Source organism: Rhipicephalus sanguineus, chromosome 2 (genome assembly GCF_013339695.2).
Source record: "Rhipicephalus sanguineus isolate Rsan-2018 chromosome 2, BIME_Rsan_1.4, whole genome shotgun sequence".
Classification (NCBI taxonomy): Eukaryota; Metazoa; Arthropoda; class Arachnida; order Ixodida; family Ixodidae; genus Rhipicephalus; species Rhipicephalus sanguineus.
The window spans coordinates 17733572-17759452 of NC_051177.1; the positions used below are offsets into that span (position 1 = coordinate 17733572).

Genomic DNA, 25881 nt, shown 5'->3' on the forward strand with positions numbered 1-25881 from the left:
TATCCGGTGGCTACCCACAATAGGACCAACCAAGAATTAGTTTGCGAATAATTTCGTTAATGTATACGAGAGGTACATTGTTCGCTTCTCCTGACTTTGTTTGGCTTGTGTGATCATCTTTTTCTTAAATATTTTGCTGACTTATAATGTCGTTTGTTCACGCAATGTCCATACGGTTTTTTTTTTTTTTTTTTGGAAGAACGAGCACTCGAAAAGTTTTAATGACGTATTGGGATAGCAGCCCGTAATTGAGCCTGCCTTGTGATATGTGGGGAACTATATTAAACAACAACAACAACAACAAGATGGAGAAGAATGAAACTTATGTATATAAATGAGCACATATGAATAATTTCTTCGTACATATACTTGTTTACTGCAACAGCGGGCGCATATCACACGAAACAGCGCCAAGAACATTTTTGAAATGCACAGAAAAACGTACATACATGTCTGCGATCTAAGGCGTGTTGTGGCTTTTGAAATACGCTGCGAAACACGCAGATCTGGCCACGTTAAAAGCCTGCGAGGCCCTTAGACAAGATGCGCCGGTTTATGCATGCTGCAATTTTCTGTTATATTGTTCATTGTATTTTGACTAACTCTTTTGTTCATTCTCCTCTCTTTAAGCTTCTCGCTCTGGTAACTTCTTCTGTGTGCTCAAATATGTATGTATTTGTGCACATTGTATGAATAAACAGCCACAGTAACGCCAACGCTATGACGCAGCAAAGGAATAATGATGTGTTTCTTCACAGCGGCACAAAGTCATCTCTTCACACGTCCGTTTCTGGACTTCTGCGTTATTTTGATTTACACCTATTCCATATTGCAGCGTAGTAGTTGTTGTTGTTCTTCTCGCTGCTGTCGCCGTCGTCGTTGGGGCATTAATATTGTTAGGACACTTCAATAACATTTTTTTATGCTACAACAAATACTGAAACATTATTTAGAAAATGTTCGAGCCAGAACAAAGGACTTTAATGCAGTTAAACATGAAAACTTACCGCATAAGATTTCTTTGTTTGCGTAGTCCTCAAATGGCTAGAAATGACTGATGAAGTTTCTCAAAACAACTAGAGAAAAAAATCACTTCGCACTTGCCTAGATTTGGAATGCCTTTTCGCATTAGTCAAGGAGAATTTTGGTGCTCAATAGACGGCCACTTACAATCAGCAAGTGCTTGGAACATGGCCACATCCTGATAATCAAAGACGCGCAGTGAGCGCTGTTCGTGATTTTTTAATGTAAACAAGGTTATTGAACTGTTTATAGTCGTTGTTTATTGCTCCCTTTAATAGTGTTGAATTAATAATGAGCCATCTCATAGTCCCGATATATGTAAGTGCACAAAGAAAAATTATATGTACGGACTCTATTCATTATATGTACTGACTATGCCCCTTAGAATCTGCTCATGATTTATACGCCCATATTGTATATGTACATAGTGCTTCTGAGTATTTTTTTATTTTCTTATTCTTTTATTTTTTCTAGATTTTCTTGTCTTTATATTTCTTCAATACTTACTATCATGATGAATGGGATAGCCGGCTCTAAAGTAGCCCACCTTTCCCATATTTTTTTTCGTAATACAATAAATAATAAAACAGAAATTGATTGCTATATTGTATATGTTTCCTCTCGTTTCAGAAGGCGTGCTTAACCAAACTGTTGAAAAATTAGGCAATCAGCGTTACATTTACTCTCTCTCTCTCTCTAAGCAATGGAATCGCACAACTATTCCTTGGACAACAATCTTCCGAGCAACGAGGAGGTATGTATTCGCTTCTCCGTCTTAACGTGAACAGCAGATTAATGGGTTGTATTACAAACATTACTGCATTGTTTAGTCCCGTTTATTCCACACGGTCGTTCAGTTGCTTACACTTACAGACTCCTTCAGTTCAGCCCCACCTTGGCGGAACGTTCTCTACTTGCCACGCCGTCGTAGTCACCGCGTCCACACTGCACACGCCGCACCAGGCATGGCGTTCTCTGCGTCCCCGCTGTCCCCTCTTGTTGCAATCACGTCTCCCCCGCTACCATAGTTGCCTACCACGCTATCCTGCCCGCCACTCTCCGCCACCTAGTGTCAGTCCCGTACCCTCACAGTGATACATGCAGGAAAACAAAAGATACTGTTTGGCGTAGCGCGCAACCCACAAGACAAAAAGACAACACACACCCACACACACACACACACACACACACACACACAACACACACACACCCACACACACCACCACACACACACACACACACACACACACACGACACACACACACACACACACACACACACACACACACACCACACACACACACACACAGCGCTAACTTTTCAACTAATGGTTTTATTTCTGACCACACGTGTTCTTTTATGCTGCAACAGGATAACGATAAAACCTAGGAAACAACATGTAAAAATGTACAGCATCGATCGCGCACATGTCACCACTGATCACAACCATCTGCACCCACCTTCTTCCAAGTGACAACTCGAGATATCTCTTTTCTTTATCGGACAAACCTAAAAGAAGGCGCACTCGACGCATTTTTTCTTTCACTTTGCTCAGTTTCAAACGCCTCGATTATTTCCCGGGTTGTTTTTCCTCGAGCCCTATATAGAATACGAGTGCTGCTCAAATTCTGGGGACGCAACCACACCTCCTTTCGCTGTGATGCTCAAGTGGGCCAGACACAGCTTTTTTGACATTATACGCTTGTTCTCTGAGTCTTTTGGTTTATACACTTTCCAGTTTGGCCAATATAGACGCGCTCACACGTGAGAGGAATAGAATACACCACGCTTTCACTGCAATTCACAAAATTTTCGCGGTGCTTGATTGTGCAATCGCGCTTCTCCTTGCTGTCCGCATTAACCTTTTTTGCACATCCTTTGCAGACGTTCGAGAGCGGAAAAAACTACGTCGCCCCGGACTTTCTCGCTATCCTGCGCAAATTCTGCGAAATGCCGTGCATGTAGGGCACCACAACACCTTGGTTGCGTTAGTGGCGGCGGTCTGCTTACTGGTGTTCGCCCTTCCTTTTCTACTGATATTTTCGGCGACGGCGGTTAACAGGCGCAGGGGGTAGCCAGAATCAATTAACCGATTAATTGGGCCCACAAGCTCGCATTAAGCTTGTGTTGGCACGATTTCATCAGTGAACTCTGAAACATGAACCTATACCAGCACGTTTTACCAATTTTGAGTGCGCAGATGTAACGAAAGTACAGGCTTATTCCTCGCAGTTCTAACCCCAACACCACCTGTTACGAAAATACACCCGAGTCTAAAAACCTATCAAGTTGTCTTTTGGAACTTCATGCGTCCAACGCCAGAGGAGATACCTCAGTCGTGAACATGGTTAGCGTGTCTAAAAACGACCGCGTCAAAACTGTTAGGTCCGTTATTACAACGATCAGATAGTCCTCTACATATCTAAAAACAGCAACAATATCCGTGTGCTTCACACGTGCGTCGAGAACTTGGTTACCCCGGCACCCGACACCCCGGCAGCATCTTCGAATTGAAGTGCTCCTAGTCTGTCGATACCTTCGGACACACACGCCACCAAATCGGTCTGAGGAAGGCTGTAATAAAGATCCTTAACGTCGATGGAGAATCCTGCAAGGTTTGCGTTTTCCTTGTATTTGAAAAAATCTAACATTTGTTCTGATTTGTTTACCAAAAATGGGTCATTAAGGGGTATCAACTTCAAGTACTTTTGTAAAAACACTGCTAAGCACTTCTGCCAGGATTCACTCTCGGAGATGATCACTCGGAACGGGCAAGCAAGTTTATGCGTTCTGGCACTGAAGAAGATTTCCAGTTCCGCTTTTTTCTTCTTTTCCGTCAACTTGGCAATGACATCAAGACTAAAACTCTTGCATTGCTTTTTAACGGCAGACCGCACTTTTTCCAAAGAAATATTACAGTGAAGGCGTGGTGTATTCTATTCCTCTCACATGTGAACGCGTCTATATTGGCCACACGGGAAGGTGTATAAACCTTTCCCGTGCAGAACCTGGGTGGAGCCACCGACCGGGTGAAGAGATGGAGCCTCTTCGCTTCCACCCCTGATCCCGATTCCCTTTGGTCTTTTCAATAAAGTTCCTTGCTCAGCTCGCTCAGAGAATACGCGTATAATGTAAAAAAAGCTGTGTCGGGCCCCACTTGGGCATTCACTGCCAAGGTGTGGTTGCGTCCCAGAATTTGAGAGCACTCGTATTCTATATAGGGCTCGAGGAAAAACAACCCGGGAAATAATCGAGGCGTTTGAAATTGACAAAGTGAAAGAAAAATGCGTGAGTGCGCCTTCTTTAGGTTTGTCCGATAAAGAAAAGAGATATCTGGAGTTGTCACTTTGAAGAAGGTGGGTGCAGATGGTTGTGATCAGTGGTGACATGTGCGCGATCGATGCTGTGCATTTTTACACGTTTTTTTCCTTGGTTTTATCGTTCGCTTGTTGCAGTATAAAAGAACACGTGTGGTCAGAAATAAAACCGTTAGTTGAAAGTTAGCGCTGTGTGTGTGTGTGTGTGTGTGTGTGTGTGTGTGTGTGTGTGTGTGTGTGTGTGTGTGTGTGTGTGTGTGTGTGTGTGTGTGTGTGTGTGTGTGTGTGTGTGTGTGTGTGTGTGTGTGTGTGTGTGTGTGTGTGTGTGTGTGTGTGTGTGTGTGTGTGTGTGTGTGTGTGAACCATGGTGTGGTGTGGGGTGTGTGGGCATATGTGTGTTGTAGCTGGGTGTGGTGTGTGTGTGTGTGATGTGGTGGTGTCGTTGTGGTGTCCTCCTTTTGTCTTGTGGTTGGCGCGCTACGCACAAACAGTCTCATGGACCATAACCAACTAGCCCAACAAGGCGCCTTGAGATAAACAAAAAGATGTGGCCACGCACTGCTATCGTCCACAACGCCAACCTCCCTGAACAACCGCTTTGCTCCTTCGCGTTCGTGTCCACATTTCCCATGATGCTCCTCCTGTTTTTATTTTCCTTTTTTGGTTGGGCTCATGAAGGAAAAACGCAACTGACAGAGCACGCGCTAGGTCCATAAGCCAACCTCCGCAAACGCCGCTACCCCTCCCCCCCCCCCCATCTCAATACGCTGGCCACAGTTCCCAGCATGCTCCTGCTTCATCTTTTATGGCTGGGCTTGAAAATTTTCACGTGACGCTCCCTCATGTTTTTCGTTTCCCCTCCATGCAGCATACATTTAAATGGTACATGTTCATAGACATGTCGCACTGTGTGTTACAGAAAAAAAGTCACAGTTTCGCCGCAACGGCGAAGCAATGAATGCGATAGCAACAAACTGGAATGTAACGCGAAGAACGGAAAGCAGCTCGAAATTGCCAGCGCGTCGCTGAGCCCAAAGGACGCACGAAAAGAACGCACACAGGACGAGCGCGAACTATCATGCGTCACAGCTCGATACTTGAAGCGCACTGCTGAAACATAAAGCAGGACGCACGAAACGAACGAACAGGTACACACAGGACGAGCGCGAACTAAATGTCACAGTTGTTACTTACTTCCGTTTGAACAGCGCGCTCTATTCGCAAACGCGGCCGCTGCAGCGAGCGAAGTGACCTTCGTACGCTCTGTGACTTCAGCGCGGACATCGCGGGGAAAGCACAAGACATACAACCCCCCGCACCCCCGCCCCCTTCTTTCCTCGAGACAAGCGCACGAAGGCGACCACGCCCTGTAGGGCGAAGATCATCGGCGTTCGCAGGAGCGGGGCGACGACGTTTAAAGCGCGCTCCGCGCGCACTTCGCGCCATCTCGCTGATGAGTAAGAAAGCACGCTGAAGTAAATGGCGTATATAAATAGCTCGCCGTCCGTTAGCATGCTGAAAGACGGTACTCTTCGTGGCCTAGCCGTCTAAGGTCGGCCGTTAAATCCGCGCGTCGGAAAGTATTGCTGAATTAGTTCTCTTGTAGCCTTTATATATATATATATATATATATATATATATATATATATATATATATATATATGTATGTATACGGTGCATGGTGGCAGTGACGGCGACGGCGACTGTCCATATAATTGCTATCGCAATAAAATAGAATAAATGAGGGTATGACAGGGGCTTCAAATAGTAAACAAGGTAGAACATTAGAAGTTTGGGCCAGTTGGTCATGCATATTTGGCAAAATGAAGCACAATAAACGGGACAAAAATAAAGGTGAGACATCCGTCTGTCTCAGATTTTTTTTGTCCCGTCTATTGTGCTTTATTTTACCAAATAAATGAGGTGCCACTCATGTAAGTTGTGCTGGGCCATGGCCTGACGCCAACAGTCCAACTGTGGTCGTAAGAGCGGTCACAGCTTTCCTACTGGCCATTGGACAGGAGGCGCTGCTATTAGCCCCGAGAACTTGGAGTGGCGCCGCCTGGCGGGAGGCGTGGATGACGTCACGGCAAGGACTCTTCGACGCCCGCCGTGACGCGCCGCGGCATATCACGCGCTTTCTTCGTGCGCTGTTCCGCTGTTTACGTTCGCTTTTTGCCTGTCTCAAGCTTAAGATGAATGACGAAAACAGCGTCTATAACGTTCCTAGTAAAACGACAAAAAGTTATATGCATTTTTTCTTCACAGTCCCCAATGGTGTCCGCGCGCCGTCGTGCACGCTTTGAAAGGGGTGATCAGGTTTGTTGTTGTGCCGCGGTGCTAACTTCGGGGATGGGTCTGATTCCCGACCACAGCAGCAGCATTCCGACGGGTGTGAAAAGCAACATTCCTCTGCTTAGATACAGGAGCACGTTAAAGAATTCGACGCGGTCAAAATTAATCTGCAGCGTGTCTCACAATCATGTCGCGGTCTTGACACGCAAGACACCTTATTCACATTATTAGGTTGGGTTGTTCACGGGCGATTCCTTTAAAAAATATGATGGCTTCGCCTCCACAAGTGTTATTTGCATCGGACGCATCCGCGATCGGTGGACAGCGTTCTTGCCGATGTGCTAAGCCCCGCGCACGATTACGAAAGCGCATGCAGCATTGATCTTCGCAAAATATCTCGAAAGTGCAAGCCCGAGAATACCGCCGCAGTTGTTGTGTTTGTTTTCCTTGTGTACTCGCTCACTCATCATGTTGTTTAGTTTCACGTTTTTCTCGCAATAATTTCGGGGCTTCATTTCACAACATAAAAAAGTTGAGGTTGATTGCGGAAACTCCTTATTGCTCTCAGATAGTGTCTTCATGCAGCATCGTAGCAATGGCGCTGTTACACTTGTATAAGTACTAGTTTAAGTAGCCAGCTCGTAAATTAATTTTCTTTGCATTTGATATACCCCTGAGCATCATCAACCTTTATGTGGACATGACGTGCGAGACCATTATTGACTCATTAAGGCGAAGGTCGTTTAATTAATACGTGGGCCACGTCACTGACAGTGCCATCGAAACAGTTCAGAACGTTGATATCGACTTTCAGGCGTTTGTTTTGCAGGCGATTGCTATCAACAGAGCTTCCACGTGAATTTAATATTACCGCTTGTGACCCGGCGGTTGATTGGACCAGCAGTTGAGCAAATCAGGGTATACGGCCACATAATCCCAGACGAGTGCTGAGAAGAAATGTTTACATAATCCAAGTATACCAACACCTCAGAATTTCCAAAACCATTGTGTACGTGGCAGTATTATTTTTGTACTGAATGCGAATGACAGACGCTCCGCTGTTATGGAAGAGGAAGACGAAAATCGGTGACTGTGGTTGTCGCTCGCGCTCGTGCTCGCTGGTAGCCTGACCTGCCTTGCAAGAAGCCTTCCGCGACGCAACGTGTAAAGTTGCTCGAAGCACAACACCCCCATTTGAAGTGGTGGAGGTGCGGGGCACTGCAGACGGTAACCGTTGGATAATCGTTGCCGTCGACCACCTCACACGGTACGCCGAAACTTCACCCCTTCCTTCGTCTACAGCAAAAGACGTGGCCACTTTTATTCTCCACAATCTCGTCCTTCGTCACGGCGCCCCTCGATAGTTGCTGAGTGATCGCGGTCGTGTGTTTCTCTCGGACGTGATCACAGCATTGCTGCGTGAGTGCCACGTCGTGCATCGCACCACAAGCACCTATCACCCTCAAACCAATGGGATGACAGAACGCTTTAACCGTACTCTCGGCGACATGCTGTCTATGTACATCTCGTCAGACCACTCCAGTTGGGATCGAGTACTACCGTTTATTACTTTCGCTTATAATACCGCCATTCAAAGCACTACTGGGTTCTCCCCATTTTTCCTCCTTTACGGACGCGAGCCTTCTTGTACTATGGACACTATTCTTTTGTACCGACCCGATGCCTCAGAGTCTACAACTCTATCCCAAGCAGCTACATACGCTGAAGAATGCCGCCAAGTTGCACGCTCATTCACAACACAAGACCAGGGGCGCCAGAAGCACCACCACGACGCGTCCACTAGCACTACTTCCTACGATCCTGGCTCGCTCGTTTGGCTTCATGTGCCGTCTACTACTCCTGGCCTTTCCACCAAGCTGGTCCCCAAGTACCACTGTCCATATCGTGTACTTCAACAGATTTCGCCGGTGAACTACCTCATCGAGCCACTGGAACCGTCTTCTGACCATCGCCGCCGTGGCCAGGAAATCGTTCACGTGTCCAGACTCAAACAGTGCTACGATCCTCCTGTGTTTTCTGGCCCCTAGGTCGCCAGGATGGCTCCTTATTGCGCGGGGAATAATTGTACTGAATGCGAATGACAGACGCTCCGCTGTTATGAAAGAGGAAGACGACAATCGGTGACTCTGGTTGTCGCTCGCGCTCGTGCTCGCTGGTGGCCTGACCTGCCTTACAAGAAGCCTTCCACGACGCAACGTGTACAGTTGCTCGAAGCACAACGCCCCCATTTGACTTTGTTTAATTTCCCGGATGTATTAAGTGATTCTTTACGATAGAAAGATTCATCTAAAGTCTCCTGTAGCAGAAAGCGCAATTCTGTCAAATCACCTATATAATCTGCAAAGGCAGACATAACTTGTACGATAAACCGCAATGTAGTTAGTGAATTGAAAATGTCTTAATTTAATTTGTAATCTTCGGTACGCGTGTTCTAACCGTGGAGTCTACCCCAGGTTGTAATGAAGTGAGGACCATTAGCGTAAATTTTATTAGCACCGATGTTCTGGAATACGCGGTGAAAACAATGAATGTCTTGCTCTCGTGCATCACCATTCTCACGGTGAAGCTTCCGTTTTGGCGGGAATTCGCCCATTATAAGCTATATTATCCAAACTTTCTACAGCTTACTAAACTTTCGCTAGTAGTGCAAACTTCAACCTTCTACCTTGAGAGATTTGCATCGCAAGAATGAGCAGTAATCACCAAAGAGCGGGTACGCGGCGGGCGCAGAAAAAGGCGATCCTCGGCCGCGGAGCAAGCGAGTCCTTGCCGTGACGTCACATCGCCGCGACTGCCGCGCCGCCAGTGTTCGTTCTCGGGGCTAATAGCACTGCGCCCAACTTGACGGGAGTGTATATACTCACCTCCTTAACTTACCATCGTCATTCATTACTCTTTCTCCTCCCCTTTCCCATCCCCCGGCTTAGACTAGCAGGCGAGAGCATGCTATGGCTCAGGTCAAGCTCTGCCTTTCTGTAAATAAACCTCTCTCCCTCTCTCACGTAAGTTGAACAGGTACTACGCCTCTAATTCTCCGCGTTTATTTTTTACTAATTAACGGCAAAAATATTTTGACCCTGTTTAAACATTTTTCGTTTAAATCTCTTTTTAACTACCCGTTATCGCGTCTTGAATGATTTTGCATACAGAACGTTTTGTTTTCGTGGGCACATTAACAATCTCTGTATCACTTCGAATCTTCTGTAACGCAGTGGTATGAATTAAGAATTTGATTTTAATCAACAAGTTTGCACGTTTAGACTGCAACGTTTCTTTTCTTTTTCTGTCTGTCTGTTTTTGTAGCACGTACACTATACTAAATGTATACCTATCAGCCTTAGAAAGCATGCGATGTATTTATGTACTGTGTTTATACGAAATAATGGCTAATAGGCAGCCCTATTTTTGTTTCTTATGCTGTCGCTGTGATCTTCGTATTGTTTACCCTTCGAAAATTGGGAGATCATGTTGCTTTTCCCACTCTCGTTGATTGCCCTCACAGTCATACAGCGGCAACACAGAAGTCTACGCACCGAAATTAGCTTTATAGAAAGGGACATGAACATTTTGAAAACTTTTCAGCGCGAACGGGACGGAGCACAAAGAAGAGGACACAAGGCGAGCGAGACATGAACAGTACATTTGCTGCAAGAAAAGTATCTTTCATCTTACCTCCAATCGTGCTACTTGTACATATATGCTGCAGCGGACAGACTTCGGCGAGTACTAATCAACCTGAACGTGGAGATACGGGCCCTTAGTATTCATGATTTCAATAGAATCTTTAGAACTACGTCTTAAATGTTCAAAAATAGTGTTCCACACTCGCTGCCATGGCTGCGATATATGTACAAGTGTATTCATTTGGTTCCTCTTTAATGCTCTTCTATTTTAATCCTCGTGTTTTAATTCATATATCCCTTGGAGTTCTGGATTCCGTTTTCCCTTCATTATTACTGCTTTGTGGTTTGTGAAATGGAGAGCCAATGGTCAAACTGTCTGACACGACAACTTCCACATCCCACTGTACACATCCTTCAGAATTGTGATAGCCAGATTTGTTGATTTCGGGAACATAGTGCTTTAATTATTATTCAATTTCATTTTATTAAGATATTTCAGGAGTGTTTTGAGTGCTGCATATGACTCTTATCTGATACTTCATAATCGTAATCCTAATCGCAACATACACGCATATGTGTCACAATTGTTTCGCCGGGTATAAACATCGGGAATGTGCCGTGAGCACGGACACCACACAATGGACAAGCCTAGACCCTAAGGTGCTTCGCCCCTAAATAGCTCACAAGGGTTCTTATGCATTCGAGTAAGATGACTCGATGGCGATAGGTAGGCGGTGTGGCAATTTTAGCGTTCAATTTATATCGACGTCCAACGTTCACTGATTAACCGTCACTACACTCTTAATCAGGTGCCGCTTAAAGTGCTATTCGCAGCGAGATCGGGCTATAGGTGGCAACACCATCGCCGCGTTTGTGTGGATAGGCGGTCGGCGGCGCGTATGCACGCAGCTGCGCTTCGCCGTAGGCGGTTTGAGTCGATTGTCGGCGAATAAAGCGCGTTGACTGCAGCCTAATGGTGCTGTATTCGCCTTCAATTGCTAAATTAATGCACGAAATCGGCCTAACGTCCCTATTACGTGTGAGAGAAGCGCAATCTGCCAATCAGTGGGGTACTGGCCTTCGGTCACATTCGTGTATTGCACTGTGCTCGATGTTTTTTCATGCTTTATTTGCACGTGTTTAAATTGTGTTTTGCCTATACTACAATATAAATAGTGTTGCGCGACTGAGCCAATTAAGTATTTACTTCTTACTCTAGCGTCTACAAAAAAAGGGAGCCCGTATGTAGGCGTAATTAGATGAAGTAGAACTTTGTGCACTGCATGTGCTTTTCTGTTAGCATGAATACGCGTACTGCTATAGAAATGCGTGGCTTCAGGTCTTTTTTACCGCTAACTGGCCTCTGCAGACGCTAACTGGCCTCGCAGACGCGAACGCAAGCGAGTCGGCACATGCAAACTTTCCTCGGCGCGGCCGGGCAAGACGGTAGACGCGCGCGTTCCTTCATTTACGCGTGTCGCGTCCCCGGCCGTCTTCAAGATTATGCGACGCCAGCGCCGCCGCTACTTTCTTCAAAAGAGGGGACACCGGTTTGCATGGTGCGCCGGCTTTGGTTGCGCCACTCAAAATATTCTATACTCGCCGACAACTTTTCTTGGCATTGGAGCGAAGGCTACAGCACCAAATCGCGTGTATCCTAACGCCAATGAATGTAGTTCCACTATTGCGTCCGTATTTTCTACGTGAGATATAAAAACTACTCCTTAATTTTCTACATGTATCTCCTTGAGACAGGAAGCAGTACACACTGGCGATATATTTGTATTTAATTCACTTTATACGTTGTCACTTTGCGTTTTTGTACCCGTGAGAAATTCCCGCCTTTTACGTGTACCTCCAACGCTATACGGCGTCTCCGTCGGTATGCAACGCTGATTGCGCGCAGCCATCGCTTTCCACAGCGGTATGAGACGCGCGCCAAACCGGACTACCTCGCGTAGGAGTACAAGTGCAGAAGCTCCGCCCCCGTAGCTTTCCCTTCAGTGCCAAGAAAAGTTGTCGCCGAGTATAGTATACTCTACCTGTGCAGTGCTCTCTTCCTTGCTGGCGTCCCTCTCAGAGACACTGGACGCGTTCCTCGGAGACGCCGGACGCGTCCGAACAGCGGGCTGCGCCTTCCTCCTCTTAGCGTCTGAGCGCTGATAAAAGGCCGGCGCATCGAGCGTCGAGAGCTTCTGCTTCCATATGCTGTGTGTGTGTTTTGTCCTCGTCACGTATTAAACGTCTTTTTTCGTTGGCTACCTTTTGCCTTGCCACTGCCTGGACATTCCCAGCCCAGTCCTTTGGCCCTCGTGTCATGCTACCCACGAGACCCTGGTGCATCTCGTAACAATATACATGCTTCATGTCGGGAAGGAACCACATTAACATGTGTAATGTAGCATCGCAGAGGAGTAAAATAACAAACAAGCGTCACACAACGCGAATTCTGTAACCAGGCGTCACACAATGCGTACTGCGAAACGAGTGGGTCGTTGGATGCTTTTAACCCATTGCAAAGGGCTTAGCCATAATCCTTCATCGTCATCAGGCACGGCATCATCGTCATCAGGCACTGCATCAACATAATGCCTTACAGATGTGTAGCGGGCACCACGGTTCTTCTCAGAATGATGAAAAATGGCATAGCGGGTGCTTCCCTATACTTCACAAAAATTATGATGACTTAGAGCGTAATAGGTACCTCGCAAGTGTATTTGTATTGGTCGCCGAGGAAGCCCATAAGGCCTCAATGATTAATTTCCTCAGGACCTCAATAAAGTTCTTTCCCTCTCCTTCTCATGTTAACGTATGTTATATAGCATGGTAGGAGAGTGAAATAACGACCGGGCGTCACACAATGCGAATTACTTAACTAGTGGGTCGTTTAAAGCTTCCAACCCATTACAAAGGACTCAGCCATAATTTTTCATCGTCATCATCTACCACATCATCAAAGTGCACATAATGCCTTACAGATGTGTAGCGGGTACCTGGTTTCTCTGCAGAAAGACGAATAAAGGCGTCGTGGATGCTTCCCAACTTCAGAAGAATTATTTATGGCGTAGTGGGTACCTTGCAAGTGTGCTTGTATTAGTAGCCCCAATAGGTTTCACAAGGGGCTCTTGAAATGCCGCTCTTCGAGCTTTCGCCGCGACTTTCGCCGTGAATAAGCTTTCCGCGCAGGCCTAGCCTTTTTTTTCTCTCTCTCTACTGTTTTTCCTGTCGGTAGCGTTGATGAAGCCCTTTACAGCTCCACTCACATGCGTTGACCTCAACTGTTTTTGGCCATGAGCAAAGGAGAGATCGTGGCGTTGTGCAGCAGCCGACGGCCACCAGCTGGTGGCACACGGAAGAGGCAGTGCTGGTGGCTCCGTATGCCATCATCCTGCTCCTCGCCGTACTGGGCAACGGCCTGGTGATCCTGACACTGGCCGTCAACCAGCGCATGCGCACTGTGACCAACCTGTTTCTTCTCAACCTGGCCGTGAGCGACCTGCTCCTGGGCGTGTTCTGCATGCCCTTCACTCTCGCCGGAGTCATTCTACGCGAGTTCGTCTTTGGACAACTCATGTGCAAGCTCATACCTTACCTGCAGGGTGAGTGAGTGAGTGGGGTCGACTAAAGGAACGAAATAATCTTCCTCTGCATGCATTACCAAGTATAACAGGCTTAAACTAATTGGACGATAAGGTAATTGGCACCGTGGTCAAAATATTTAGGGTAGAAAACGAAATATAAAGATAAAGAACGAAATAAAAAATTTTACCTTCATCGGCGACGCCAAGGCCAGAGCTAGATACATGGTCGTCTTATTTCAAATCATTGCTTCGCATAGTTTACCAAATTGATTCACAAAGTGTTTCACATATTAGTTCTAAAGTGCATAGTAACAATATATACTTTAGAGAAAAATAAACTTATGAATATAATCTGATCACTCGCACACCTCCGCTCATAGTGGTATGGTGTGATGAACGTTCGTCTTTGATCGTATTAATTATAAGTAACAAGGATAAAAACCAGCCGAAAGCATGAAAAACAACACGAAAGCTTGCCTTTCGAAGAACTTGTCTAATCGAAGACAACATGAAAAAAAAATTGTTTTCGATTAGCCAGCTAGTCCTCTTGTTTTTTTTTTCGGCTTGGTTTTCATGTTGTTTTTTTATCCGGTTTACATTGTACGGACTAGCGCAGTTCTACTAAAGCAAAGCAAATCGATCACATCAATACTCTAACGGGTATCCCACTCAAGCAAAACACTTCTTCATTCTGCTAGCCGCTCTGCGTGCTTTGTCTTCCTCGCCCTTCTTTCTGAGCCCGTGCCCCACTGACAGTCGCTTTGCACCGTTACAATATTCGTAGACAAACAAGAGTAATGGGCCTTTCTTCCAGCATGGATCACCCTCGCTTAAGGTCCAGCTGTTTCAGCATATGGATCTATATTAGAGCACTGCACGGGCTCGGGCCTACCCGAAAACCCGGGCCCGACCCGGCCCGTGGGCCGGGCCGGGCCGGGTAAAGTAGTTTTCACGGCGGGCCCGGGCCGGGCTCGGGCATGAAGCTCCGGGCTTAGGGCCGGGCTCGGGTTTGAGGTGGCGGGCTCGTGTCGGGCCGGGCTTAGACTTTACTCCGTTCTTAAATGGAAACTAAAGTGATGCGATGATTCGGTTAAGACTGATAAAGTGTACTCTGAGAACACGAATGTAATTAGTTCACCATCATAAGGAGAAAATCAGGCCTAGTTCGATTTTTAATTTTCCCGCCGAAATCTCCGTGCGTGACGTCACGGATTTCAAACTGTATATGTCGTATTTTGGGGGCATTGGGTCAACGAAACATCTTGGAAGTTGGTATGTTAAGCCTATGGCCCTCTCAGAGGTCAATGTTTTCTCGCGTATCAAGACTCTTGTCGCAGCGAGCGTGGTGATTATGGAATTTTAAGAGCAGTTTACTGATAAAAGAAGAATCGCTTTTTTTCTTTAGTGTCCCTTCAAGTGTTCCTCATACGTTGCGCGTACATATACGTTTCACATTTTATCTCGATAAAACTATTCTTTTTTTTTTCTTTTTTTATGTGGGGCAAGCTATTTGGAGAAGTTTTATGAGCGACAATTACTGACCTTTTGCTTCTTGCATAAGGGGCTACTTGATGTATCTGAAACGGGCGAGCTAAAAGTAAATAGACCAGGCGCATATATAGTTGACATGTCGCTGTTCCGTGGTTTATTTGCAGTCGTTATTATTTTATATCTCAAATGCTATTCTGTAATCGCTGTAATAAATGTAATATAATAAATTTATAACTATGCATTATCATTGCAAATGCGATCACAGAGCTCCCAGGCAGGGAAACGTTCTTGAAAGTTCCAGCCATCCACTATAATGAAAAGACTGCGCGGAGTGTCGTTGCACAAGATTCCTATAAAGATATTCTTTTTCCGTGGGTCCGTCTAGGTTCCCGGAGGTCATGTGACGCGAGATGGGCATGCACAGCCTGCTTTGTGTGCCCACATTGTTAACATCTGAGCGTTCGTTTTGTTCCGCGCTATATCAGGGGTCTCAAACCCGCCTCAGATAAAGGGCTGCATTCGCAAAAATTTACTTCCACAAGTGCCACGACAGTGACGAAGGTGGGAGGGGGGGGGAGGAATACGTTGTACCAGATGTCAGCTAACGTTGCCATTTGAAATACCTTTTCGAAATTTCATATAATGGTCAGTTCTGAAGGGTATTTGGCGGCACGTTTCCACCAATATATCGATACCTGTCTCCAAAATGACTAAAATCTGGACGCCAATTCTACAATACAGTGTTTTGTTTCACGGTTATGTATCAACACATGGTGGCTGCAGGCGGTGCCTCACGAAAAAATGCTTTAGACCTGTCATGCCTGTGTAGCTCAAGAACGTACTCATAAATAAATGAAATAAATGGGACGAAGACAGTCATGTGCGCAGGCCGCTTGCAAGAGGCCGCGGGCCGCGTGTTTCAGACCCCTGCACTATATAGTGCGAAAGCTACATGATACTGCAGCAACAGCGTGGGAATGTGCAAGAATAGCATAAGTCCATTAAACATGTATATTCATGTTTACAGGCAAAGTACATTAGCTTAACGAAATATCTGGCGCAAAATAAGGATCACGAATTCCATGCCGGGCGATGTCCCCTTATCTCGAATCATATGAATCCAATGAGTAAGCGTCGAGAAGCTTATTCGCACCTTTATTACAAAACTGGAATGAACCCCGAAAATAAATCGCAATCACTTCGTCCGCCCACTGCCACTCCTACTAGTGTAGTCTTATCAGCATAGGCCACCTTCTACCGGTACAACAGCACTATAAAGGCATCCACCATTATAATATGGAAAAAGCCCTGTGGAAGCCGTGCATAAAAAACACTGCTGAAAACTGCAAGGACAAGCCCTCAGAGGCATTTATAGATTATGTTGAAGAGTGGCGGAACATTCGGGAACGAGAGAAGTGAAGTGATGAGCTGGACAGCCATTTTCATTCTGCAGAGGTTTAAAAAAGACATCCTAAGTTTGCTCCAGTGGTGGAAGTTAAGAACTACGACTGCCGACGCCTTCACATTTCGCAAGGCAGATGTGCGCCCCTGCGGCTAGCGCAAGCAGTGCAAGGAACTTTAGCGCGGCAGGACATGTGATGCAACGGCGCATGGTGTGCTCCTAGCGGAATCTCTTTATAATTTGATTTTTGTACAATAACATGCGAACAAATAAACTATAAACTATGCCACAAGAACTTATCGATTGTATATAATAGCAGTGGTGTGATATATGAAAAGAATGTTATGACAAATACTTTCTCTTTTTTTCATTCCGCTCCTTATACGTATTTTCCAAAGCGCGGTTCAATATAATTTTCATCTAGGTTAGTGTATTTAAAACAAATGTAACAAATCTCACATTTCCCTCTATTCCTCTTGATGTGGCACGGTGCTACTATGATGAAGATAGGTGCTACATATACAGAAGGGTGCAAGTTTGGCTGTTTCGTTACAGCACGCTTTAAAGAGACACTAAAGGGAAAAACGAGTTTTGTAGTATTAGTAAATTTCTATTTCACAATCCCGAAATTCCCATGCCGGCCGCGAGAAGATGCATGGGCAGCGAGAAAACGCGTAAAAAGAAATTACAGCTGGTGACACCACCTTGAAATTCCCGCATCAAACGCGTTATAGATTTTGATGGCGTCTGCTAGGTCCTGCGCACTTCCTAATCGGTAAAAATGAAGTGCATTGTCTTCCGAGGGGGCCATAGACTTAAAATACGAAGCTTCAGGAAATTCCGACCAGCCAAAGTCGTCAAAATACGAAAAATACGCTTTGAAAGCTGTGTTATCACGAGTGGAGATTTTGGCGCGCAATTTAAAAACGAAACCTTGACCTTGACTTTCTTTTTCATTAATGCATCTGTGTTAGTGAAATTAACGTCATTAGATTTCTCAAAGTACAATTTATCAATCTAAACCGATTCATTGTTTCACTTTCATGTCTATTAAATTTCAATAGAGAGCGCTACAAAAACAAAGTGAAGAGAGCGTTGTGTTTTCTGTCCCCTCTGTTTTTATTGCGCTCCTTATCGAAACCGGACTCATGCTGCAAATCACTTTTCGTCCAACGATATCTGCTACAGAACGCTCTCGATGATCCCGATTGTATTCCTAGAAAATTAGGTATAGTATACCACTGCCGAACAAACGTTCATCGTACCCATGCAGTATGTCCGCTCGACCACGGTGAGCCAGCCCCTATTTACAAGAAAGTACCGTAGGTTAAAGTATACTTGCTAGCCAAGCATGCGCCGAGCATTCGTAGATACTTGCCACTTAAAACGCCTTGCGGTCGACTCTATGCTCGGGCAACACCACCTAGATTATTAGCTCGGGCCCCTGTCGGGCCCGATCTGTGGTCGGGCCGGGCCGGGCCGGGTAGGCGAAATTTTTTTTCGGGTTCGGGCCGGGCCCGGGTCTTGCTTTGAGTCGCCGGGCCGGGCTCGGGCGGGTAAATCTGAACGAGTCCCGGGCAATCCCGGCCCGTGCAGTGCTCTAATCTATATACCAAACTACTCTGCATGAGCAGAATATTTGCCAGTTCGTGAGGTCTTGGTATGTCACCATTTGTCATGCGTTCTGATTATTCGTCAGGCTTTAAATAAAAAAATGAAAAATCGCAGTTATCCACGGGGTGAATGATGATGAGTGGGGCGAAGCTCCGGAGGGAATCATCGGTAAACCGTGAAACTCTTCCGTGAAATTCGCCCAGTACATCATGTAAAGAGTGTGAAACACCGTGTATATATTAAACATCAAACTTTTATTGTACTGTTGGTTTACGTGGTCCCTTCATTATCACTGCTTTGTGGTCGGTGAAATGCAGGGAAAGTGTCCGCTCCCGAGCGAAAAAGAAAGCGCGCCAAGAGCGACCGCGTTCCCCGCTCGCCCTGTGAGAATGAACGGCAAGGCTAGAGGGAAGACACGACGCGCGTAGCGTTCCTCTTCGCGTTCCACGACGCGAGGTCGATAGCATGCCCAACGAAAGCCAACGGAACGCGATCCTGCAAGTGCTTCGGCTTCGCGAACAATGCACGGCGTTCACTGCACAGAAAGCGTCTCAAAACCAAACATCTTGCCCAAGGTGTGCTTTGCGTTTTTCGTAGAAATAATTTCTTTATCATGTACATTAAGACGAAAAGTTGAAAACTCACTAGAGTATATCGCCCGCAAAGTATGTATTTTAGTGTGATTGAATCAAGGAGCACTACGATGTCTTGTAAATTATAATATCTAGTGAATTGCTCATTTAGTGAGCAATTCATTAAACTAGAGCTGGCTACATACATACTACTACTATACTACTACAGAGGAGGGAACGACCCACACACTAAGGAGCTTCGCCCCTAAAATATTATAATACAACATTCGGTTTGGTGGTAGAATTATCGTATTCGAGCACAACTGTGTGAGCCAGAGGCGGAACATCCGGCGAGCCCAACCATAAGGATATTCACGATGAGTGGTATATGCAGATAAAGAGTATGAGCTACAGAGTCGGCGCTCGCGATGTGCTTTTCCTGAAGCTATATACAGTAGCTTGCAGTAAAATGAGACCCGAATTGGAGCTTTAGCACGTGCTTATTGCATTTAAATACTGCATTGCCAGATATGAAGCTTCATTAAAAATCTTACTATGCAGGGCTCTGAGTTTTAAAACGATTTGATGGTGCTAAGAAACTCTTTTACAGATGAAAGAGATTTCGTGGTCTAGCAGGCCGTGTGATCACTGACAACGGTTGCGTTCATCACTTTCAGTTGTGGACTTAGTTCTTCCCCAATAATGGCTAACAAACTGGACATTTATTCTCTGATCGTCGCATCCCATTTACTTCTGTCTCATTTGTTGTATACGTGTATGCTGTGATACTCTGTGTTTTATGCATTTAGTTGTGACCAGTGCATTTATGAATTCCCAGCGGTGTCGGTGTGCGTTTCCGACTGGACTCTGGTGGCCGTGTCGGTAGAGCGCTACTACGCCATCTGCGAGCCGCTACGCTCACGAGCGTGGCAGACACCTCGGCACGCTCAGCGCACCGTGGCGACAGTATGGACAGTCTCGCTTCTCCTCATGCTTCCAATCGCACTGCTCAGTGAACTGAGGCCCATCAGAGACTCTTGTAAGCACCCTCTCAAAGAAACTTGATCAAAAAGATCTCACAAATGTTATTATGTTTCCTCTGCATGCGTTCATCGGTAAAATACAGCACAAACCCGACGATTAACACAAGGAAGACACGGGACAGAGTGCTGACTTCAACTAACAGTTTATTCTTGGGCGAGCTTGCCTATTTATGAAATACGATCAAAATCAGACAAGATATCTCCCAAAAATAACAGATCAAGAAAACATAAAAGCCCTTACCACAAACACGTACGCCACTGCGTCATCTTCTCCAGAACATAAAATTCATCCCCTACGTGATGAAAAAAATTCAAGTTCTTTTTTTGTTAATAAGATTGAAGGAGCGCTTACGCACAACGAACCTGCCTTTTCAATTTCCCGAACCTCAATTATTTCGCGCGCTGTCTTATCCCGGCAAGACAGCTCGCGAAATAATTGAGGTTAGGGAAATTGAAAAGGCAGGTTCGTTGTGCGTAAGCGCTCCTTCAATCTTATTAACAAAAAAAGAACTTGAATTTTTGTCATCACGTAGGGGATGAATTTTATGTTCTGGAGAAGATGACGCAGTGGCGCACGTGTTTGTGGTAAGGGCTTTTATGTTTTCTTAATCTGTTATTTTTGGGAGATATCTTGTCTGATTTTGATCGTATTTCATAAATAGGCAAGCTCGCCCAAGAATAAACTCTTAGTTGAAGTCAGCACTCTGTCCCGTGTCTTCCTTGTGTTAATCGTCTGGTTTGTGCTGTATTTTACCCATGAACTATGCATCACCAACTAGTCTGCCAGCAAATGTTATTGAAACTCTGCATGCGACACGAATATAAAAGAATCACAACTAGCGAAGCAACGTAGTCACTGAAACATCTGTAATGCCAAAATGGGGATATTGATGTATGTGACAACTGTGAGCTGGCTTTATGAACAAGTGGTATATTTCCTCAAATCACATTCAATGGTGTTCACTTGCTTCTAGAGCACAGTCAAAAGCAACTATCAACAGTTGAAAGTAGCGCTAGCCCGTGTGCAACATTTTTTTGTGTCGCGTATTTTCTTGCGCACAATAATATGCTCTTAGAGACACATTTTAAGGTTTCGTAAGTCACTCGTGCCCCATTTGTTTATTTATTTCGTTTTTTATGTTTTCTTTCTCTTTTACTTTTTGAGCCCTTCGCATACTTGTGTTCTTCGCGCCACCTCAAGCACCTCGTCTAAGGCAGCGCAAGCCCTGCACATAGCAGTGATGACACTGAATTTCTGCTAGCCTCTGTATTTTTCTTTCTGTCAGGGTGTGACATAATGGAGTAGTTACAACGTATTGACAGCCGTACTACATTGTACATTGCACGGCTCTGTTATATCTCCGGGCATTCAATTTACTTTTTGTTTTCAAGTCCTACACACTGAGTGCCATATCTTTCGTTTTCTTTTCGTTTATTGATTTTTCTTTACAGTATATTTTTACCACTCGGCATGCTGATCTTAAATGATTTATAGCTGATAACAGCCCAAGGTAAGCGTTTCTCCTTGTCCACCTTCAAATGAATTTAGTTGTAAAATAATAACACACACACACACACACACACACACACACACACACACACACACACACACACACACACACACACACACACACACACACACACACACACGCACACACGCACGCACGCACACACACACACACACACACACACACACACACACACACACACACACACACACACACACACACACACACACACACACACACACACACACACGCACGCACGCACGCACGCACGCACTAAACTATGGTTTTTATTCGTACCTTCCGTCTTTTGGTGAAGAATGAAGAACTACTTTATTCACAAGAGTTCGAGATAAATTTTATATGTATGCAGTACATCACTTTATTACGACAACATAAATTTAGTTTTCAGTTCTAACTTCCACAAAGCAGGAAATATATAAGGCATCTACTCGTATCTCTTCACTCGAGAAATGTAAATGGCTTCATATCGCTCCCAAGCAAATAAATTGTTTCATCGCACTTATAGCGATAGCTCATTCCAAGTGAAATCTAACAGTGGAATGATATTCTCACTTGTGGAGAAGAGACGTTCACGCAATTGCGCAATAAAACTCAGGCACACCTGGTCGCTGTTTATCTTGTGCAAATTTGTGCTCATATCTTGAGCATGCGACACTTCTTTTACTACTGCAGCAGGGATCGTTCGCACAGGCGGCTCTCAAAGGTCGCGCGACCAATTCGGTCGCAAGTGATCTAGCACATAGAATTCGTAAAGAAACCAGTCGAAATAGTCACAAATGGTCAGATATGGCCGGCTTTACAAGAATGATGAATTTTAGAAACGACAAAGCGCTTTCCCACTCTAATCAGTCTCCCCCCTCCCCCCTTTATTTCTAAACAGCATCTTTTAGATCAAAAGCGACCATTCAATATACCTACGTAACATTTAACATAGGTTACGTTGCACGAACCGCAAATCGTCCCCTTTCAGCCAAAAGCGACCACGTGTGAGAACGCGCAACTAGTCGCTTTGAAAATTGGGTACGAATTGAACTGAGGTTGCAAGCCTGTTTGCGCCACCTCAGAGAGTCAGCGTTGTGAATGAGATCTGAGTGCTCTAAAGAAGGCTATTCGCTTACCACATGTGTGGCTAACTGGGCCGGTTGGTGTGAATCCATCGGAAAAAACAGCGCGAAAATCGAGACGAAGTACACGGGAACGTAAAGACAAGGACAGAGTTTGTTCTTGTCCTTACGGTCCTGTGCGCTTCGTCCCGATTTTCGCGCTTTTTTATTTAACGAATGCTGCGATTTTCCTGCGCGTCTGAATAGCTACCACTCCGACCGCTCCGCTAGGTTGACAAAAACCGCTGCAGTCGCTGATGTTCATTGTCATGTCCTTCAATGCTGTTTGACCGACTTTGTGCTATGTGCAGCCAAGATGAAATGTCGAGAGGACTGGGGAGACCTTCTGTACGAACGACTGTTCACGCTATTCCTGGACGTGCTGCTGCTTGTGCTGCCACTCCTCATCATGGTTGCCACGTATGCGCGCATCGCGGCCACCCTGCGTTCAGCCATGCAGCAGCAGCAGACTGAAGCGGCCACAGGATCACCGAAACAGAACGGTGCGTTCACCTTAAAACACGAGGCAACAATCATAGGCACGGGGGGAGGGGGAGCGGCGATGCTCCCCCCCTTTCCCCCTATTCATTTAAAGGGGGCACGAAGTCTGCCCCATGCCTCTACTCAGACTGACCTGTCCCGTCATTGTAGGGCTATGTTCATGGAAATTTTTGAAGATAATGGCGGCCTAGGACCCCTAATGCTGCATTCCAAGAATTAAGTCCAGCAAAGGCAGGCCTTTGTGAGGAGCACGTCGTCGCTTCATTTTCATTTGCCTTCATTGCGAAATTTGTTTGCTTCGCAATGAAAAGAAGGTCAGAGCAGGAGGGGGGGGGTGGGGGTGAAACTTGGCTCACCCTAATCGAGAATCCTGCGCACGCTACTACACTCGGTCACAACCTAACAAAAAATGGTAGCTCCGCCCACTGATCTGCGGCGCGAATGCCCTTCACCTGTGAAAGTCGTGCTGGCAGGTTTCCGCTCGATCCGTAAGTACTTTTTCTCGGCTTATGTAAATACTGCGCATATTAAGAGTTACAAGTTTCGTCGTTGGCATAGGTTTCAAACAGGAGAAAGTGCCTCAGAGCAGGCTTGCCGACGTTTCGATAGGGGACCTATCTTTGTCAAAGGCGCCTTGTCATTCCTGGCGTGTTAGTTTTAAGGGGTTAGTGATGACGTCATGTCCTGCGGTCATCACTAACCCCTTAAAACTAACACGCCAGGGATGACAAGGCGGCTCTGACAAAGATAGGTCCCCTATCGAAACGTCGGCCAGCCTGCTCTGAGGCACTTTCTCCTATATGAAACCTATCCCACTCCGTGTATCCATCTGTCGGCTCCCTTTTTGACCCAAGTTTCGTCGTTGCTATTTAAAACATTGCGTTTCGCTGAGCAGCGGTGTCAGAGTCTTTGACGAAATTTACCAGCATGTTCAAGTTTCCGACCTTTGTTTCCGAGCGTTTGTCTGTACGGGAGAGTCAACCATCTGAAACACTCGAGAAGTGTTTGACGTCACGAAAATGAGTGAGCGCTATTGGATGGAGCATTTATGCAAATCCTCCATGGGAGGGACATCGACGGCTTTGGGCGGAGCTGGCATTTCTTCTCGGCTTGTAAGCGAGTTCGTGAGTAGTTCGTGGTGCATACGCCGGTTCTTCTGCCTGCTCTACTCTAACCGAAATCTCAACCATCCAATATTTCAGGCTGGCATTTTGGTGGCATTCTATCTTTCACTTGAGGAAGCTTACTATTTCAGCTATTATCCTACATGGTATTTTAGCAGCTAAGTTGTAGCGCTGCTAAGCACGACGGCTCTGGTGCGATGTTCAGTTCCCAACCGCGGCGGCAGTATCTCGCTGGAAGAGAAATGCAAAAGAAGAAGAAGAAGAAGACTAAAACGCACCCGTTCACTTAGACTTGGGTGCAGGTTTTAAAGAAACCCAGGTGGTCAACATTAATACAGGTTTTGCGCATGCTGGTTTAATCCTTTTTCTTGTTTGTTGTTGTGCAGAAGTGGTTTAGTATATATGCGGCCTGGAAGAATAAACATTTGGCTGTTAGTCCATCGCAGTGGTCTGTGTTTTTACGCTTAGTCCCGTCTTATAGCGGTATTTCCTGCATATAATCACGAACCTACCAGCCCAAATGAGCACAACGAATGCTCTAGTTTTATAGCACCTACCGTCGACACAACCGTCGCACGAGCAGATGCAAACTAGCAACACCGAACATCCTGCCCTCTCCGCAGGTTCGCCTCTCGCAGCCGTGCACCCAGCTCAGCGCGAGGCGAGCACGTCACTGCGCGTGCACCGGGGCGCCACCATCCGGTGGCACCAGCGGGACCCTGACCGGTCGCTGGCCACCAAGCAGCGCATCATCCGCATGCTGTTCGTAGTGGTGGTCGAGTTCTTCGTCTGCTGGACACCCCTGTACGTGCTCAACACGGTCTCGTTGTTTCGACCGGAAGCCGTGTACTACGGCCTCGGCTATCGGGGCATCTGCTTCCTGCAGCTGCTGGCGTACGCCTCCTCCTGCTGCAATCCCATCACGTACTGCTTCATGAACAGAACGTTCAGAGTTAGCTTCCTCGCGCTGTGCCGTCGCAGACAGCGCGTACAGGGTCCAGGCAGTGTGCGAAGATTGACTAAGCAAGACTTTGTTTACGTTCTTGATCGGGAAAAGACGTAGTTGTTCCGATTATTGGTTTTTCTTTGTTATTAAAAATAGGGTCGTTATTTCATCTGGGCGAAAAGTAACATCGTTACAACCCTCCCGGTAATTAACAATGTTTACAGATTTGGGGGCTTATAAAATTGCGCACTTCACAGTGACGACTGATTTAGGTGGCGACTGATCTCCGTACGTTTCTGCTCAATCAAGCTGATCGCAATCCGAACCATTGCACAGTCCAAAAGTTTTTCGCTAGGCCTATCCCGCTTACTTCACCTCATTCACGCAGGGTAACCACCCTTGTACATATAAATAAACCATCTGTTCAGTGTTATTAAAATTGTATTAAACTACAAGAAGATTTTCCGTGTTTGTCAGTGTCATGCTTTCGGGGATTTAATTTACCAACACTAGCGCCATTTTGACATTGTCGCTGATCTGCAGCTGTTCGTCAGCATTGAGTGAGTGAGTGAGTGAGTGAGTGAGTGAGTGAGTGAGTGAGTGAGTGAGTGAGTGAGTGAGTGAGTGAGTGAGTGAGTGAGTGAGTGAGTGAGTGAGTGAGTGAGTGAGTGAGTGAGTGAGTGAGTGAGTGAGTGA

At 45.9% G+C, this 25881-nt stretch overlaps 1 protein-coding gene across 1 annotated transcript; it reads left to right on the plus strand.

Annotated features, from left to right (window-relative positions):
• The first annotated feature begins 1726 nt into the window (after positions 1-1726).
• Positions 1727-25642, plus strand: LOC119381067 (cholecystokinin receptor type A-like). The gene is made up of 6 exons (XM_049412149.1): positions 1727-1777; positions 2908-2984; positions 13580-13878; positions 19778-19978; positions 22926-23121; positions 24906-25642. The coding sequence occupies exons 1-6, from the start codon at positions 1727-1729 to the stop codon at positions 25300-25302; spliced, it is 1221 nt and encodes a 406-aa protein (XP_049268106.1). The 3' UTR covers positions 25303-25642.
• Positions 25643-25881: the final 239 nt, after the last annotated feature.